The sequence below is a fragment of the Lepus europaeus genome, chromosome 1 (genome assembly GCF_033115175.1).
Source record: "Lepus europaeus isolate LE1 chromosome 1, mLepTim1.pri, whole genome shotgun sequence".
Classification (NCBI taxonomy): domain Eukaryota; kingdom Metazoa; phylum Chordata; class Mammalia; order Lagomorpha; family Leporidae; genus Lepus; species Lepus europaeus.
The window spans coordinates 111328705-111345934 of NC_084827.1; the positions used below are offsets into that span (position 1 = coordinate 111328705).

At 46.2% G+C, this 17230-nt stretch overlaps 1 protein-coding gene across 1 annotated transcript in view; it reads left to right on the forward strand.

Annotated features, from left to right (window-relative positions):
* Positions 1-16027: 16027 nt before the first annotated feature.
* CERS6 (ceramide synthase 6) overlaps positions 16028-17230 on the forward strand; it is a 345732-nt gene continuing 344529 nt past the window's right edge. The window contains exon 1 of the mRNA XM_062187587.1: positions 16028-16208. Within this exon, the coding sequence (XP_062043571.1) occupies positions 16039-16208 (170 nt within the window). The 5' untranslated portion in view covers positions 16028-16038. The remainder of the gene's footprint in view (positions 16209-17230) is intronic.

A 17230-nucleotide genomic window follows, 5' to 3' on the forward strand; every position in this document is an offset into this window, starting at 1 on the left:
AACCCCTGGGGAAGTCGTCTGAAAAACATATCGCTGGTGAATTCAGAGTGTGTAAATCTTCTCATAACCTACATCTGTGCAGAATTTTGAAGCTCGTTTTTTTCTAAACCCTGATTATGCTGTATTTTAATTGCATTTTAAAGTTTAAGTGAATTCAGAGACCATAAAAATGCAAGACAAGTAGAAACATCTCAGCCTAGACACATCCATCACGTAGAGTTGATTGCTGACATCACATGCAATTAACACAGGAGAAGTATTGCAGTTTATTGGTAGCATATTCATTTAAATGAGATCAATTAATTTTTTGGAACATGTATGATATTCTCTTATCCAAGCATCTATACTGCAATAAATTTAATTTAACCATGAAAGTGGGTTCATCTGTCTGGTTATTTTTTAGTTTTATATATTTTTCAATTTTGAGGAGAAACAAAATTTTATGTACTGTCCAAATATGAGCATGTAGCTATTAGTTCCATATATGTCAGTGATTGTTTGGTAATGATTATTTTAGACTTGGATGTGAACATTTACCTCAAATACACTTCTGAAGGCAAAACTAATGATGAACAGCTTTTTTGAGAGAAGATTACCTGTAAGATTCTGTTGTCTTTCTTACATCTACATATGAGAATGAACTTGCACTTTAACAACTGATGAGAGAAGTGAAGAATACAGTCATTCGATGGTATTGTCAGTTCTCAGTAAAGAGTTATTTCTGATTAAACATTAAAAATTAAAAATACAACAGAAAAATGTGCAAAGTGCTAGGGAGGGAAGATGGTAACTAGAGGGCACCATCAATATAAGCACCAGGCCCAAGTGGATTGATTTTGTTTTCTTCCAACCAACCAGCAGCTAGCGACCCTCTACCTTCTAGAAGAGTGTTAAGTTTAGGACAGAAGAGGTCCTTAGGAATCAGTGCATTGCCTAGTGTGTTAGCACTTTGGTTTATGCTACAGAGATTTGGAGATTTGCGGTGGTAGCAGTACAGGGCAGAGGCCTGATCAAGTATGCGAAGCCAAGCAGTATGGATCTGCTGGGGATGTAAACCAATAGCTAGAGTCAGCAAGTCCTAGAACCTTCAATAAAGGTTTTAGGAGGCCAGGGCAAGCACTTGATATAAGTATATGTGTAAGCAATCAGGGAGTCAGAATCAAATGCATGCATGGTACGATGATTTAAGCACAAAACTGTAGACACAATGTACTGGAAGACACTTTAAAAATAGGGACTTTTTTTGAGCCCATTATCTTCTTATATACTTTCTGTTGGACCATAAGCTCTGAAATAGTAGGTACTATGTCTCTTTTGCTGGCCGTTATATAGTTAGCACTTGGCATTGGACCTTTCAAATACTTGTTCTATGAATAAGTGAATTCTGAGACTGAAATTCATTCTAGGTTATTGCAGCTCAAGAGCTGCAATTGAAAACACAACTCCTCTCATCAAAATAATTGAAGCCACCTGACCATATACCAGGCCCTATAGTATGTGCTTTACGTCCATTATCTAATTTTGCACTCTGTGAGGCAGGTGCTGTTTTCTTGGTACCTCTTTAACAGGAATGAAGGCTCCGATGTGTTACTCACCAATGGTCACATAACTGTGTGACCAAGCACAGGCATTAGACTCAGGAACTTCTGTGTCCAACCATTAAATTTTACAGTGTTCCCTTTTAGCTACAGTATCAAGATACAAATCCATTTAAATTGTGATTTCCCAGTAGTTTGCTTGAAAGACCATGTCCTACTTGGAAATTAGGCCTGGTCGTGTGACTTGTTCCGGCCAGTAAGATGGGAGCATTAGAAGTAATGTCACTTATGGGTAGAAGCTTCAAGTATCAGTGTATGATTTACCATGACTCATTTTCCTGTAGGGGTAGTCATGAAGTGAATTTGATGTAGAGTTTTTACCACCCTGAATCTCTAATAGATTAAAATGATGTCCCTGCTGATCCATGCTGGGCAGAGTCTGAATGAGAAATAATCTTTTCTTGCATCAAGCCACTGAAAGCTTGATTATTTTCCATTAATGTAGCACAACAGTGCTTGTTCTGACTGAAACAGACATTTTTCCTGTTTCCTTCATTTTTCCTCCAAAGAATCTTAATTTTTCGAGAGTTCTCGGCTGATAGACCCTAGTCATTCTTTAAATTTATGAAAGTACATAAAAACTGAATTCCCATAAGAAGCTAAGATTCTATCATTTACATGATGGCATTAGTGTATACAGTGATTTTACAGTTTAACTTATTGTTTATTTGAGAGTCAGAGAGACATACACACACACACACAGAGAAACAGAAGCAAAGAGCTCTATTGATGGTTTACTTATTTTTTTTAAAGAGATTTTATTTATTTGAGAGGTGGAGTTACAGACAGTGAGAGGGAGAGACAGAGAGAGGTCTTCCATCTGCTGGTTCACTCCCTAGATGGCTGCAACAGCTGGGGCTCGCTGATCCGAAGCCAGGGGCCAGGAGCTTCTTTGGGGTCTCCCATGCAGGTGCAGGGGCCCAAGCACTTGGGCCATCTTCCACTGCTTTCCCAGGCCAAAGCTGGGAGCTGGATGGGAAGTGGAGCAGCCTAAACTCAAACCAGTGCCCATATGGGATGCAGGTGCTCCAGGAGAGGATTAACCTACTGCAGCACAGAGTCGGCCCCACTGGTTTACTTCTTGATGTATGCAACACCTGGGGATGGCCAGGCTTCAGCCAGGAGCCAAAAAAACTCAATCACGACCTCCCACATAGGTAACAAGGAGCAAGAATTTGAGTATCACCTGCTGGCTAGGAGGGTGCATGTTAACAGAAAGGTGAGGCCGGCGCCGTGGCTTAACAGGCTAATCCTCCACCTTGCGGCGCTGGCACACCGGGTTCTAGTCCCGGTTGGGACGCCGGATTCTATCCCGGTTGCCCCTCTGCCAGGCCAGCTCTCTGCTATGACCCGGGAAGGCAGTGGAGGATGGCCCAAATGCTTGAGACCTGCACCGGCATGGGAGACCAGGAGAAGCACCTGGCTCCAAGCTTCAGATCAGCGCGATGCGTCGGCCGCAGTGGCCATTGGAGGGTGAACCAACGGCAAAAAGGAAGACCTTTCTCTCTGTCTCTCTCTCACTATCCACTCTGCCTGTCAAAAAAAAAAAAAAAAAAAGTGGAATTAGGAGTGAAGCCTGGACTCAAATTCAGGCACCCTAATGTGGGATGTGTCTATCTTAATCACAAAATCAAATGCAAGCCACATAATTAATCTCAACATTAGAGTGCTAAATTCTAGCTAACCTTCAGATGTTGTATCAATAATGTTCAATAGCATTTCTTTGCCCTGGCTCCTCTGTCTACTTTACCATACTTTTAGCATAACGTCATTTGTTTCCTGGGCTTTTATTCTTCCCCTTTTGAGATGTTAACACAATGTCTACGGATGAGACAAGCATTCCCAGAATGAAATTGTTGAAGGGGCTCCAACTCAGACACAGATGATAGCCGTGTGGTGCACACAGGTGAGGGGAATGATGAAGGGAGCTGTCTTCCCCCAGCGGAGGAGCCTCCTTAAGGCCAGGCAGCTTCTGCTTCGCATCCCTGCCTTTCTCTCCGCAGGGCTTTATGTTAACTCCATACTATGAAGGGAACTTTAGAGGACACCTACTTCCCATTCAGTTCGGAAAGGAGTACCTTCCCCAACATTTCTAATGGGTAGACCTCTGCCTGGAGGATACCCCAACATTTCTAATGGGTAGACCTCTGCCTGGAGGATACCCCAACATTTCTAATGGGTAGACCTCTGCCTGGAGGATACCCCAACATTTCTAATGGGTAGACCTCTGCCTGGAGGATACCCCAACATTTCTAATGGGTAGACCTCTGGGACAGGAAGTGCTTGATGAACTTGCTGATTCATTTTCAGCCAACTTTCCCCACTCCTTCTATGAAGGTAAAGTTAGCATTTCAGTAATTTTAGCGAACTATCCCAAATTCTGCCCTCTGAATCTATCCAATCAAGTCAAATCATTACTCCTTGATAGCCCTTTCCATATCAGAACACATATCCCAACCATTTTTCCCTCTCTAGTTTCTTCCATGATTCTTAGGATACTTGAATACAGCTGCCCCATAAATTTTACCTACGACTTACACACGGCTCTGATTAAATTTCTTGACCTCCTGATCCAGGGAGGCTTCCACAACTTCTGAATTTTCTTTCTGCTTAGCTCCCCGACTTGCTTCTTTGTATAAACTACCTGTATCAAAAAACGAATCCTTTTACAAGTTTCCACAAAATGGCACCAGGTCTAAGCAGTTTGTGTTTACAGCATGTTTGTAGCACAAACATCATGAGGTGTCCTGCAGTAGGGGCAGGGGTCCCTAAAACCTTCCTTCCTTCCTTTGTGCTCATGTCCTCTGCTGGAGTAAAGGCAAATTCCTCCAGTCACCTCGGGCGTAAAGGCCCTTTCACTCTCAGAGTTGAAAGACTCAGCCTGCCCTGCAGGTAGATTATCTCCAAGAAGGTTGCATCTTCTGTCCCTGCAATAATGAAATTTTTACCACATTGCAACAATATGTAATAAAAATAATAACTGCCTCCACTTAAATGTTAAACTCTTTTATTATGCCCCTTAAATCTACTTCCCCGTGTGGTATGTAGTGCTCTTCTCTTTGCGCACGTGAAAACACTGCGCTTTCCAGCTGGATTATTACATGCAAAGGCAGCACTTGCATCCTATATTTCTTTAAAATCCCGAAGTTAGCGCTGTTAACATGTATACTAATGTCATACTAATTGTTAGATTTTGGATATATTCCATCTTTTTTTTATTCCACAGAAAAGTATTCCTTTTTTAAAAAAAAAAACTATTGGAATTTTTATTTTTTAAAAGATTTATTTAGTTATTGGGAAGTCTGAGTTACACAGAGAGAGGAGAGCCAGAGAGAGAGAGAGAGGTCTTCCATCTGCTGGTTCATTCCCCAATTGGATGCAACAGCCGGAGCCGCGCCAATCCAAAGCCAGGAGCCAGGAGCCTCCTCTGGATCTCCCACACGGGTGCAGGGGCCCAAGGACTTGGGCCATCTTCCACTGCTTTCCCAGGCCATAGCAGAGATTGGATCAGAAGTGGAGCACCCATATGGGATGCCGGCACTTCAGGCCAGGGCTCTAGCCTGCTGCGCCACAGCGCCAGCCCCAAGTATTCCTTTTAAAATATGAGCTCTTAGGGAATTGGCATTTAGCCTACTGGTTAATGCCCGCATCCCACATTGGAGTGCCAGGGTTCAATTCCTGGCTGCAGGTCCTAACTCTTCAGTGACTCCTGACTCCAGCTTCCTGCTAATGTACACCCTGGGAAGCAGGGTTGGTGGCTCCAGTGACTGGATTCCTGCCCTGCACATGGGGGACCTGGATTAAATTCCTGTCTCCCAGCTTCATCTCCCCTAACCCTAAATTGTTGTGGCATTCGGGGGAGTGAACCAGCCATCTCTCTCTTTCTCAAATAATAAATCAGTAAATAAGTCTTTCTGAATGAATATAGCCCTTCAGGTGTGAAGGCAAGGAAGTAATTGAAGGCTACAAACACTGGCCAAGAAGAGAATTTGAGAGGCAAAGGAAGGGGTGGGGGCAGGAAAGAGATTGGAGAAATGAGAACTGCGAGCTGGGACTGGGCTAGGCTGAAGCTAGGAACGCAATTGGTGTCTCCCAAGGGTGTCAGGGACAATTACTTGAGCCATCATTACTGTCTCTCAAGGTTTTCTGTTGGGTATCAAAGCCAGGTACTCCCACATGGGGTGTGAACGTCTTATCTGCTAAATTTCTGCCAGTTCGGGGGTTTAGTAAATATATAAAGGGGGAGGAGGAAAATGAGAATTTGCATACCCATGCCATCTTCAGTTCACCTCTATTTTCTTTCACCTGGCTGTTCTCTTCATTTTGTTACCTGTCCGGCTCCTGAATTCATTAGAGTTTGCATTCTCTACTTTTTTGTAACATAGCACATTCTTGGCATCCACAGATTTGATAGCTGTAGTTATAATTCCCAAGCAGCTCAGTAGGTCCATGGGTCATGGTAACTTCTAACCTTGCTGTGGAATGGCTGTGAATTGCTTACACCCTCTAAAACTACTCTTTAGCCCAAAATGATTTAGCTAATGAATGTTCCTAGACAACCAGCAGCTCGTACATTTCACCTGGCCTTTCTGTTTCCTATTTGTCTTCACATTTTAAAATTTCGTACAGGAATTTTATGTATGCTTATAAGGTCACCCACATCCCATAGAATTAATGAAGATTATATACAAGTCAAACTTTAAGATATTAATTTTTAATTATCTTTATATACAGAAGACCAACTCTATACTAAGTAAAGATTTCAACAATTTGTACCCACACCCCCCCCCCACACACACAGATATAAAGAACTGTTTGAGAGCAAGTTTTACAGTTAATTTTCATAGTATAGTTCATTAAAGACAGAGATCCTGCATGGGGAGTAAGTGCACAGTGACTCCTGTTGTTGATTTAGCAATGGACTCTCTTATGTATGACGGTAGTGATCACCCAAGGCTCTTGCCATGAACTGCCAAGGCTATGGAAGCCTCTTGAGCCCACAATCTCTGTCAGTGTTTAGAAGGGGCCATAAGCAAAGTGGAAGTTCTCTCCTCCCTTCAGAGAAAAGTGTGTCCTTCTTTGATGGCCCCTGCTTTCCTGTGGGGTCTTGCTCACAGAGATCCTTCATATAGGACATTTTTTTCCCACAGCGTCTTGGCTTTGCGTGCCTGAAATTCAAGCAGTGTTTTATGTTTACTCCTCCTACAAATCAGCCAAATGACTGGTGGTGTTCTTTCACTACAAAAAAACTTTGCATAGTAAAAAGTAGAATTCAGTCATTCTGGCTAATTCAGAGCAGATGCTCTGTTGTCTAATTGTTACTCACATACACCTACATATAGAAAAGTACCCTCATGACCTGAGGTGAATTTAATCCCTAACTAGACAGCCCACGGTCAAATAACCTGCTTTTTTCTTGCTTTTCCTTGGTAGTTTTGCAACACAATGGCATGCTTGAAATTTTAATGGGATTCTGACACAACATTGATAGGCTAAAGAAAATGGGAAGTGGACATTTAACATTTAAACAGATTTTGATTGAGAAGGCAATGACAGAAAATCCAACCAGCAATTTGGCCTAGCTAGGTATACCAGAATAATTGACGGTCCTCAGTGCCAAAAGATTATCCTGACATAGGCACTGTCAAGGCAGAGGAGAAGGGAGGAGAAAGATCTCCAATTCCCTGACATGATTGTAAGAAAGACGGAGCATGGAGGGAGCAAGACCTTCTGGAGAATTTCAGCGAAAGATGCGTGCTCAATTTCTGGTCAGGATACTCATGGTAACTCAGCCTCACTCCCGTGCTGTGACTTAACTAGTCACTTATTTTTGTTAACATGGCAGGAGATGCACTGCTATGACTGTTTGCTTCTTGCCCAAACCACTGCCTCCCACTCCCCCAATACCTTACCAGGGGTAGGGAAGGCCTGGCCTGTGGGCCGTAGAAGGCTCAGGAAATCATTTGGTTTGACCCTGCCAAGGCAATCACAGGTGGGCCTCTGAATTCAAAAAATCTACAGCAGGCTAATTTTTAAGTTGACGATCTTGTATGTCCTGAGAATGATGGTATAAATATCCTAAAGGCCCTTGGCAGAAAACAGGCTCCCCAAACCCATGAAAACCCGAGACTGGCACCTGGACTGTAAATTGTGAGAGTAGATTTAGGGTAATTTTGCCAATCACATCAAGAAGGTTTTATATACATGAGAAATGACAGCAGAGGTAAAAATTAGTAATATTTCATATGATTTCCGTGAAAGCCAAGTTGTTTTTAAATCAATGAATTGAGTGCTTTAATTGAATGCTACCTTTAGCACTGTCTTCTGTTCCAAGAAATAAATCTATTTGTATATATATATATATTTTTTTAAAGATTTATTTATTTGAAAAGAAGAGTTACAGAGAGGCAGAGGCAGGGGGAGAGAGAGAAAGAAAAGTCTGCCATCCGCTGGTTCACTCCCCAGATGGCCACAGTGGTCGGAGCGGCACTGATCTGAAGCCAGAAGCCAGGAACCTCCTCTGAATCTCCCACGCTGGTGCAGGGGTCCAAGGACTTGGGCCGTCCTCCACTGCTTTCCTAGGCCATAGCAGAGAGCTGGATCAGAAGTGGAGCAGCCAGGACTCAAACCGGCGCCCACATGGGATGCCGCAGTACAGGCAGTGGCTTCACCTGCTATGCCACAGTGCCAGCCCCTATTTGGATATATTTTTATAGCCTCCAGTAGTTGAGTGTATATTGTGTACCAGGCATTATATTTTCGAATGCTTATATGTTAGAAGATCAGGGTCTCATTAAATAAGTAGAGTATTTCTTTGCCTCTTTTTTTTTTTTTTAAGATTTTATTTATTTATTTGTGAGGTAGAGTTACAGACAGTGAGAGGGAGAGACAGAGAGAAAGGTCTTCCATCTGCTGGTTCACTCCCCAAATGGCGGCAACAGCCGGAGCTGCGCCAATCCAAAGCTAGTAACCAGGAGCTTCTTCCAGGTCTCTCATGCAGGCGCAGGGGCCCAAGCACTTGGGCCATCCTCCACTGCTTTCCCAGGCCACAACAGAAAGCTGGATTGGAAGAGGAGCAGCCAGGACTAGAACCGGTGCCCACATGGGATGCCAGGGCCACAGACAGAGGATTAACCTATTGTGCCATGGTGCTGGCCCCTCTGTAGGCCTCTTTTTAAGGGGTGTTAATAATTTGGCATCTCAGCAGTGTTTTGTTTATTGTCCCTCAGCAAACCTTTCTCACATTTTACCTTTGCTTGTGCCTTTTTTTTTTCTTTTAAATTTTTTTTTATTTATTTGAGCAGCAGGTACAGAGAGATTTTCCATCTGCTGATTCACTCCCCAAATGGCTGCAACGGCCAGAACTAGGCCAATCTGAAGCCAGGAGCCAGGAGCTTCTTCTGGGTCCTCCACATGGGTGCAGGGGCCCAAGCACTTTGGCCATCTTCAGCTGCTTTTCCAGGCACATTAGCAGGGGGCTGGATGGGAAATGGAGCAGCCTGTACACAAACAGGCACCCATATGGGATACTGATGCTGTGGGTGGAGGCTTAACCTACTATGCCACAGCACAGGCCCCTGATTGTGCCCTTTCAAATAGTTACTCACCAAAGTTGATTCCAGGGGCTAGTGTCTCCTTGCTAATGTGCATCCTGGGAGGCAGAAAGTGATAGCTCAATTACTTGGGTCCCTGCTACCCATGTGGGATATCTAGATGGAGTTCTGGGCCTTTGGCTTTGGCCTGGCCCAACCCTGGCTGTTGTGGGCATTTGAGGAGTGAAGTGGTAGATGGAAGATCTCCTTTTCTCTGTCTGTCTTTCTGTCTGTCTATCTCTCTCTCTCCCTGCCTTTCAAATAAAAAAAAAAAAAGAAATTTAAAAATCTGATACTGTTTCTGCACCTTCCCTTGAAGTTCCTGTGACCTCTTCAAAACAGAATATCTTCTTCCTCCTCTGAGCAGGGAGCCTCATTGTCTGCAGTACCTGGGCACTTGTCATTTACTGCTTACTGCTGTCTTGAATGGTGCTGGCATGTATATTTCCATCTGGCTTTTCATGTGAGCACATCCTGCTCCCTAAATAGATTTTATGTTCTTTTTGTAGAATAAGTACTATAATTTTGTATTACACAACTCATAGTAGAAATTCATCTAAACGTCTGGCTGCATCCAAGAAGTGGAAATTTCTTACAATGTGAACTCTGTTGTATGTGGAACATGAAAAACTAGCTTTTTACCTGATAGTGAGAAGTAAAGCTCAGTGGTGTTGATATTGTACAGCTGCTAGGAAAAGAGGGTATATTCTCAAATGACATTTCATTTACATGACACAAAGCATGCTCTTCCTAATATACAGTGTAGGCAACACTACCGCTACCCATCTCCCCTACCCCCCCCAAATTGTTTTCATTTTTTTTCTCTTGTCTCTTCTATTTGCCATCCAAATATTCACTTTCTCATTGAGCTACATAGCTCTCTGATGTGTGATTGTCGTCTGGTTTCCTGGGACAACAGCTATAAGTCTTTCTTTAGCAGGTATAAAGTGACTTCCCTGGGAAGTGTGCTGTGCTTTGTTTTTCCTGTGACTTCGGGCCCTGGGCCTGAGCTGAGGTCTGCATAGTGGTAAAGACATATCCTCTTAGGATAATATCTTCAATAGTAAGACCATATTTTGGGTTAAAAATAACAACAACACAATAAACACCAAAAGGGGATTTTCTTTTTCTTTTTTTTTTTTTTTTTGACAGGCAGAGTGGACAGTGAGAGAGACAGAGAGAAAGGTCTTCCTTTGCCGTTGGTTCACCCTCCAATGGCTGCTGCAGCCAGCGTGCTGCGGCCGGTGCACCGCACTGATCCGATGGCAGGAGCCAGGTGCTTCTCCTGTTCTCCCATGGGGTGCAGGGCCCAAGCTCTTGGGCCATCCTCCACTGCACTCCCTGGCCATAGCAGAGAGCTGGCCTGGAAGAGGGGCAACTGGGACAGAATCCGGCGCCGCGACCGGGACTAGAATCCGGTGTGCCGGCGCCGCAAGGCGGAGGATTAGCCTGTTGAGCCACGGCGCCGGCCAAAAATGGGATTTTCATGAATAGAAGCTGTTTCATGGAAGCTAAAGATGACAAGACAGTGAGCCCCTGACACCATGTGGAAGCTGGAGCTCAAATGGCCAACAGGACTATGTTTCTCTGGGACTTCCTTAACACTAAACATCAGTTTTATTCTTTTCTCTTGTGGCATACCAGCTTCTGATTCTCTAGCTGTACAATGAAACAAGCAGACCAAGAGCTTCTGAGTCTGAAAGCCTTGAATTCAGATGTCCAGAGAAAGATCACCTTGACCCAACCCTCTAGTGCCAGAAGACAGACTTTAATTGCTCTCTTGATCCACTCTCTGTATTAATAAAAAGTGGTCAGATGTTGAATGATATTTACTCTATCGTGTTTCTGGAGCAAAGACCATTACCTGAAGGAGATGAGCTAGACAGGTGAGAGAGTAGATGCTCGCTAGTGGTACATGTGCATAGCAGTGAATGTTTCAAAAGTCCTTTCCCATAGATTATATTATGTGAGCTTTATGACAGTCAAGGTGACAGGGCAAGACAACTTACACAACTGATACAAGAGAGTATTTGCATAGTCTCAGAACCTAAAGGACTTGTGATCAGTAAAACCCATCTGTCAAAAATGCTTCTGAATAGTTTTATTGGTTTATGTTGTGTATCTGTATTGAAATATTGTACTGTGCAGCATAAAATGAATAGGAATTGCGTGTTAATAATGTTTAAAAAACAAAATAATTTTTAAAAAGTTCCTGAAATCCATCACCTTTTCAAAGTTGGTGAATGGGAGAGCAACACTCTCCTTTGTTCTCCTATTGTCTGGTTTCTCTAGAAAAAAAGAAAAGTTCTAGGGAAATGTTGTTTCTGGGAAATAGGAATGAGAGAAAAGGAGAGTGAGGTAGAGAACGAGGGAGAAGAAACCCAAGGAGGTGAGTTACTCTGCTGGTCACAGCTTTGAAATAAGCTGAATATTATGGCAGGGTATTTTTAGAGAGGCTGTTTGAAGCTGTTATCTGAGGGGCAAGGGTGGGAAAGTAATAAAAATGTACCCACAGCTTCCACTGCCTGCCATCAATCAAAGTTCAGGCCTAAGGGCATGAACTCACCAGCACTGTTGTAAGGACACAGAAGGAGCTACCGCAGAGCACAGAAGCCCCGGGGCAGGAGGCAAGGTACTATCTTTTCACACAAGAGAGAGAGAGAAACCAGGGCAGCCCCTGTGGGGTTCTGGCTGACCCAGGAGGCTAGGCTCCACCTGGATAAGGCCATCTGCCACCATGGTGGAGACAAGCCTTCATAAGCCACCTCTCCATGGCCTACAAGAACGTAGCTGGTGTCAGGACATCTTTCAGAGGATCACTGTGAACACCTAGCAGCTGTTCATAAGGTCTGCAGAGGGCTGGTGACATTACTCCCCCCGGAGGATTCACTTCAAATGACATAGCCCCTCCCTACCCCAGAACTGACCAGTACCTCCATGCCCATACTATTTGTCATGAGTCTAACATGGATATGTAGACACTGAACACATTTATTCAGATTATTTTTCTGAGGCATAGTAGGCTAAGACTTTGCCTGCGGTGTCAGCATCACACATGGGTTCCGGTTGGTGTCCAGGCTGCTCTTCTTCCTATCCAGTTCTCTGCTATGGCCTGGGAAAGCAGTGGAGGATGGCCCAAGTGCTTGGGTCCCTGCACCTGCATGGGAGACCAGGAAGAAGCTGCTGACTCCTGGCTTTGGAACGGCCCAGCTCGGGCCATTGTGGCCATTTGGGGAAAGAACAAGCAGATGGAAGATTTCTCTGTCTCTCCCACTCTGTGTATCTTACTCTGCCTGTCAAATAAATAAATCTTACATAAAATTCTATAGGTACCTACAATATGTTAGGCACTTTTTTTTTAAGTTTTAGGGATAGAACAGTAAATGAAAGATAAAATATTTAACCTTTTGAAGCTTAAAGTTGAGTATGTTTGAGAACAATGAAGAAATAAGTAAAACAGACAAAAGGTCTTTAAAAAGTTTATGGAAAATGTGTTATCAGGAAAATACTGCATAGATTTCAAAGTGCTTTTGCACCAAATAAACATATCCTTTAGTTACATTTCTTTGAACTTTTTGAAGCTCCCTATATATTATGTTATGGTGATTTATGCTTTGGAACATCAGGATAGGAAGGGGAGTGAGGAGTGAGAGTGTAATTTAATGAAGATGTCAAGAGAGGCCTTCATCAAGAGGGGCCATTAAAGAAAGAGCAAATGTGTGTATTTGGGAGAGAAGAGGCCCAGGGACAGAGAAAATCAAGTGCAAAAGCCCTAAGGCATGCCTGGAGTGTCCCAGGAAGGGCAGAGAGGCCAGTGTGACTGAATCAGAGTAAGAGAGAGGCTAGAGATGAGGTCAAAGAGTTAATATGGAAGCAAGTGTCTTAGGACATCATAATGATTTTGTATTCCACTTGGGGAGACACAGGGAAGAAGCAGGGCTTTAGGTAATGATGTAAAATTTCAACAGGATCACTTTGGCTGAGAATAGATTGTCAAAGGATGAGGGTTGAAATTGGGAGTTAGGTTACCAAGATAACACAGGTGAAAAATATTGGTTGTTGATATTAAAATGGTAGCAGAAGAGGTGGTGAGAGATAGTGAGATAATGGTTTAAAGACAGCTGACAACATTTGTGATAGTTTGGAAAGGAGAGATCAGTAAAAGAGAGAAGGGGAAAAAAGATGAATCTATGATTTTGGCCTTACCAAGTCTACAGGAGGAAGACATTCTAGGAAGAAGACTAGTAGCCTAGACATGTGCTGGCTTCTAGACTTTCTTGGAGTTGTTCAATCGACAATGGAGATGGAATCTCATGTTCAGGGAAAAAGTCCTTTGGTAGAGATATAAATATGGGAGCTATTAATGCAAGTGCATTTCAAAAAATTCATGGAAAAGTGAAATTAAAATAAGTTTATTTTGGTGCAAAAAAGACAAACCTATGTACAGATTTTTCAGAACATGCCTTTCCATGAATTTTTTGAATATTCCTCATATGACAACGAAAACCCTGAGGCTGGGCAAGGTCACCAAGTGAATGACTGCATACAGAGAGATGCAAAGGACAAACTGCTGACTTCTAAACTTCTCTGGGTTTTAGGGGTTAGGACGGAGAGAAGTAACCAGAAGGGGGACGGCAAACATGATCAAGAGGGATGAGAAAAACCAGAAGACAGTGGTTTTTGGAAGCCCAGGGAAGACTGTGTCAAGAGGCAGAACTGAGCAACTGGGCCAAATGCTCCTGCTAGAAGTGTTGGGAACTTCTGTGGATGGCAGGTCCGTGTCCTCCCAAAATTCCTGTGTTGAAATCCTAACCTCCAAAGTGCTGGTATTGAAGAGGGAGCTGTGGGTTGGTCATTGGCTCAAAAGAGGAAGAGCCTTCGTGAATGAGATAGTGCTCCTTTAAGAAGAAATAAGCAAGCTTGGGTCTTCTCTTTGCTCTCTGCCGTGTGAAGAGATGCATTGAGGAGACAGTCTCCTGCAAACCAGGCAGTGGGTCCTCACCAGACATCCAATATGGCAGCACCTTGGTCTTGGACTTCTCAGCTTGCAGAAGTGTGACGTATATATTTCTGTTGCTGGCAAGCTGAACTGCCTAAGAAGGGAACCTTTGTGTTCAGTTGCACGCAGATCATTGGTGACCTCGAGCATTTTCAGTGTACAGAGGAGGAGGCAAATGCCCAAATGGAAGTTCACAGACAATGAGGGGGAGAGAAACCAAAAGCAACAGTATAGACAATTCTTCCATTGTGCTTTTTTTTTTTAATTATTATTTTTCACAGGCAGAGTGGACAGTGAGAGAGAGAGAGACAGAGAGAAAGGTCTTCCTTTGCCGTTGGTTCACCCTCCAATGGCCGCTGCGGCCAGTGCACTGCGCTGCTCCGAAGCCAGGAGCCAGGTGCATTCTCCTGGTCTCCCATGGGGTGCAGGGCCCAAGCACTTGGGCCACCCTCCACTGCACTCCTGGGGCACAGCAGAGAGCTGGCCTGGAAGAGGGGCAACCGGGACAGGATCCGGTGCCCCGACCGGGACTAGAACCCGGTGTGCCCGCGCCTCAAGGCGGAGGATTAGCCTGTTGAGCCGCGGCGCCGGCCTCCATTGTGCTTTAAAAAGGAGTGGTGATAGGGGTAGGAAGAGTAAGGAAACTGTGTGCCTTCGTGGGTTGGTGTGTGTGAGGATTTAAACGGCCACTGGAAAGGTCTACCAGGACTTGCTGGTAGAATCAAGCAGAAAAATCAATGGATGTGAGAAAACTGAATGAACAAACGGAGCCACTGCGCTAGTGCACACATGGTTCCTGTATCAGTGGGGGAATAGATTGTGGGAGTGAAGGCGCCTGGGCTAGGCCTCACAGGCCTAACGCTTTAAGGTTTAGAATGCAAGTAGGAGAGTGGAGGCTCTCTCCTGAGCCACCTATCCACAATGTGGTCCAGTGGCATTTTTAGAGGGGCAGTTGGACGGAATGCTGCAGTTACTCTCTCCAGCATCATCTTCATCAAATAGCAATTAAGTGCCTAATTTTTTATGCAAAATAGAGGGTCTTGGTCCCTGGGGAGCTGGTTTGATGAGACGCAGTAGTGTAATGAGGCCGGAAGGTCAAAGCTGGGGGAAAGACAGGCGTGGGTGGGTTAGAGGCAGGAGGCGCTTGCCAAACCAACCTGCCCCAGTTCCTGATTTCCCCCTGCTCTCCAAGCGCCGGAGTGGGGGATCCTTTCCTCCCATTTCTTCCTCTTTCGCCTCTCCACCCCCTACTTCTCCTTTTGCTGTCCTTTCTCCTAGGAGGACTGGTGGTGAAGCCTCGGCCCCCACCTGGCTCCCCTCTGCCGGGTCACCACTTCTGGGAGCCCTGAAACTCCAGTGCGGGATTTCTGAGCATGTGCGAGCAAACCAGGTGGGGAGTGGGGGGGTTGGGGCGGACTTGAGGCGCCTGTTCCAGTCGTTGCCCTAAGCGCAAAGCGAGCGCGCCGGGAGCGCGGCGCGGACAGCACTCCGCCGAGCGAGCGGTGCTGCAGCGCCCCGGCGCAGCGGCTGCGCCCTGCTCCCCGGGCGTGGGCGAGCCGGCCGCGTGTGCCTGGCTGCTTGACGCGAGCACGAGCCAATCAGGGTGAGCGGCCTGGGCTGCCATGTGACGGGCGAGGCGGCCCCTCTCCCAGCCCGGCCAGAGGGAGGAGAGAACCGGGGCTCGCCGCGAGCCTTCGAGAGCAGCGGCCGCAGAGGAGGCGGCGGCGGCGGCAGCGGCAGCGGCGGCAGCACAGGCGCGGGGCCAGCCGGGCGCGCATCCCTGGGCGCCCTGCGCCGCGGAGAGCTCGGTCGGTGGCGGGAGCCGCAGGACAGGAGTGGACAAAGCAAGATGGCAGGGATCTTAGCCTGGTTCTGGAACGAGAGGTTTTGGCTCCCGCACAATGTCACCTGGGCGGACCTGAAGAACACGGAGGAAGCCACCTTCCCGCAGGCTGAGGACCTCTATCTCGCCTTCCCCCTGGCGTTCTGCATCTTCATGGTGCGGCTCATCTTCGAGAGGTAAGAAGGGCAGGAGCACCTCCTCCCCTCCCCCTGCGCGCGCGCGTACACACACACTCGCACACACACACACAGTCGCACACACATTCGCGCGCACACGCACACTCGCGTGCTCTGTGGCGCACGCCCCCGCGCCCTCGTTGCTCACGCCGCCCCCCTTCATGTTCGGGGAGGCGTTGTCTGCCCCTCTGCCCTGCTCCCTTTCTGGGAGCCGGCGAGGGTCTGGTTTGCCTAGCGATGCCCGTCGGAGCGCCCCGAGGGACCGCGGGTCGTGCGCGTGGACCCCCGCACTCCCTCTGGGCCCCGGTCGTCTCCTCTTGGCGCCTAGGGCAGGCGAACAAAGGTGAGCGGCGGCCGGCGGCGGGACCCGCCGCACTCCGCGGGGCTCGCCCCTCTGCACCGGCGCGGCGCGGCGCGGCGCTGCGGGCTCGGGCTTCCCCGCCGGGGCTCGCAGCCACCCACCTGACAGCCAGGAACCTTCAGGACGCGCGGCCCGAAGGCGGAGAGATCGCTCACGCTACCCACCCTTGGGCTCCGGCCCGCTGATTGTAGGCACCGTGCTTCAGGAGAATCCCCCAGGGACTCCTTGGCTTCTGGTCGCTCTGTGGCTTCCACCCGTGACACTGCGTGCCAGGCCCATCGTCCCGAGAAATGGGTGACAGTAGCATTGCAGGTCATCAGCGGTTTCTTTCGAAGAGTGTGACAGGAGGGGTGCACTTCCTGCAAAAACGGTGAATAGTCAAGTGGTAACTTAGTCATAAACTTTTTCTTAAGAACTAAAAAAATTAAAGAATTGCCACATAATTGTATAATTCTCGATTTGGTTAGATATCTCCATTGTGTCACCCACAAACTTGTGTTTCATTGAATCACCCTTTAATCGCTAAACTAGATTTCCCCGGTCCTGCCTTCTCCGAGTGTTATTGAAAGAAAACCGAGACCGCAGCATGCAACTGCAGACAGCATCGCCTTCTCCTTTCTCCCATACCCAATTCATCAATAAAGCTGGCTGTCTTACACAG